Source organism: Sorex araneus, chromosome 2 (genome assembly GCF_027595985.1).
Source record: "Sorex araneus isolate mSorAra2 chromosome 2, mSorAra2.pri, whole genome shotgun sequence".
Classification (NCBI taxonomy): Eukaryota; Metazoa; Chordata; class Mammalia; order Eulipotyphla; family Soricidae; genus Sorex; species Sorex araneus.
Window position 1 is genome coordinate 220,869,616 of NC_073303.1, and position 1,618 is coordinate 220,871,233.

General features: G+C 37.9%; 1 protein-coding gene across 1 annotated transcript; it reads right to left on the reverse strand.

Moving 5' to 3' along the window:
• Nucleotides 1–679: 679 nt before the first annotated feature.
• LOC129401745 (olfactory receptor 6C2-like) lies at nucleotides 680–1,618 on the reverse strand. The gene has a single exon (XM_055124565.1). It carries the CDS (start codon nucleotides 1,616–1,618, stop codon nucleotides 680–682), a length of 939 nt encoding a protein of 312 aa, XP_054980540.1.

Here is a 1,618-nt window from a genome sequence, read left to right on the forward strand (position 1 = left end):
CAGTCACTATAAAGACATACTTCCTCTGACAATCATTTAAAAGTATATCCTTAGAACATTTTTTATAGTGTTCCAGAAATGTGATATTTCTTTAAGCAATTAAAAAAATACAAATAGATGCTAAATGCACAACAGAAGTTGTAATTAGGGTTTTATTGTCATTCCTTAGTCAATGAACTATAAAGCTATTTTAGCCATAGAAAATATCAAAATTATCACAAATAGCTCTTAATTGATTATGGAAATCATTATCAAACTTAGACAACCCTCTAGGCAAGTACATACACTTTAATCACACTAGAAGGAAACTTTCATTGTTTGGTTGTATGTTTTGGGGTCACATCCTGCGGTGTCACAGGCTTCCTTGTCTCTGAGTGTAGAGATCACTCCTGGCTCTGCATGGGGAACATACAGGCTGCTGGGGAGCAAACCCGGGTGGGCTATGTGCAAGGCATTTGCCCTCCCGACTGTCCTACTCTAGCCCTGAAATAGAAGGAAATGGTAGGAGAAAACTAATTACTCTGATGACTAGACATAAACTTGAAAATTAAGGATGATGTAAAAATATGACAAAAGAAAAATGTAAACTATCAGATAATTTACTCAGTTGAGGTACTTACTCTCAGCTGTGCTCATGGGACAACCCTGATTGCTACCAGCTATATGCAAGACAAGCTCCTTAACCCCTGTGATATCTCAAGAGCAGTAGTTTTTTAAAAATATCGTTCAAGGCATTTTTTACTTGTTTGTTTCTCAGAGTATAAATAAATGGGTTTAACATGGGGGAGATGGAAGTAATAAATAATGCTGAGACCTTATTAGTAGCCGTTTCATCTTTCGCAGAAGGTTTGACATAGGTGAAGATACAGCTGCCATAACTGATGGAAACCACAATCAAGTGGGAGGAACAGGTAGAAAATGCCTTTTTCTTCTGCCGAGCAGAGGGGAACCCAAGAATCGTGCGAATGATACTTCCATAGGACCAAACCACAAACATGAGAGTCACAAGTAGGAAAAATGCACAGCAGAAAAGAACCATCTTCTCTATGAATTCTGTATCAGAACAGGAGATCTTCAAGAAGGGATTAACATCACAGAGAAAGTGGTCCATTTCAGAGTCACAGAATTCCATTGTCAGTAGATAGCAAAATGGTGGTATCATGAGCAACAGTGTAATTATCCAACAGCCAGAGATAAGTTTTTTGCAGACCATGGGATTCATGATAGTCATGTAATGAAGGGGTCTGCAGATGGCTACATAACGATCATAGGACATAGTTGCCAAAAGAAAGAATTCTACTATAGCAAATAGGTCTGTTAAAAATAACTGAGATACACAAGCGTTATAGGTAATGGTTCTATCTCCTGTTGCTATACTATACAAGAATTTCGGGATACAAGCAGATGTGAATGAGATTTCTAAGAAGGAAAAGTTTTGTAGAAAATAGTACATGGCAGTTTTAAGGTGGGCATCCACAAAGGTGAGAATGATGATAGCCAGGTTTCCAAGAAGGCTCAACATGTAGGTGATAAGTAGAAATATGAAAAGTAGAATCTGCAGTTTTGGGTCATCTGTCAATCCCAGGAGGATGAACGTGGTTACTGTTTGATTTCTCAT

Excerpts from the sequence above, each read along its gene's own strand:
- LOC129401745 (XM_055124565.1), bottom strand. The coding sequence starts at position 1,618 with ATGAGAAATCAAACAGTAACCACGTTCATCCTCCTGGGATTGACAGAT.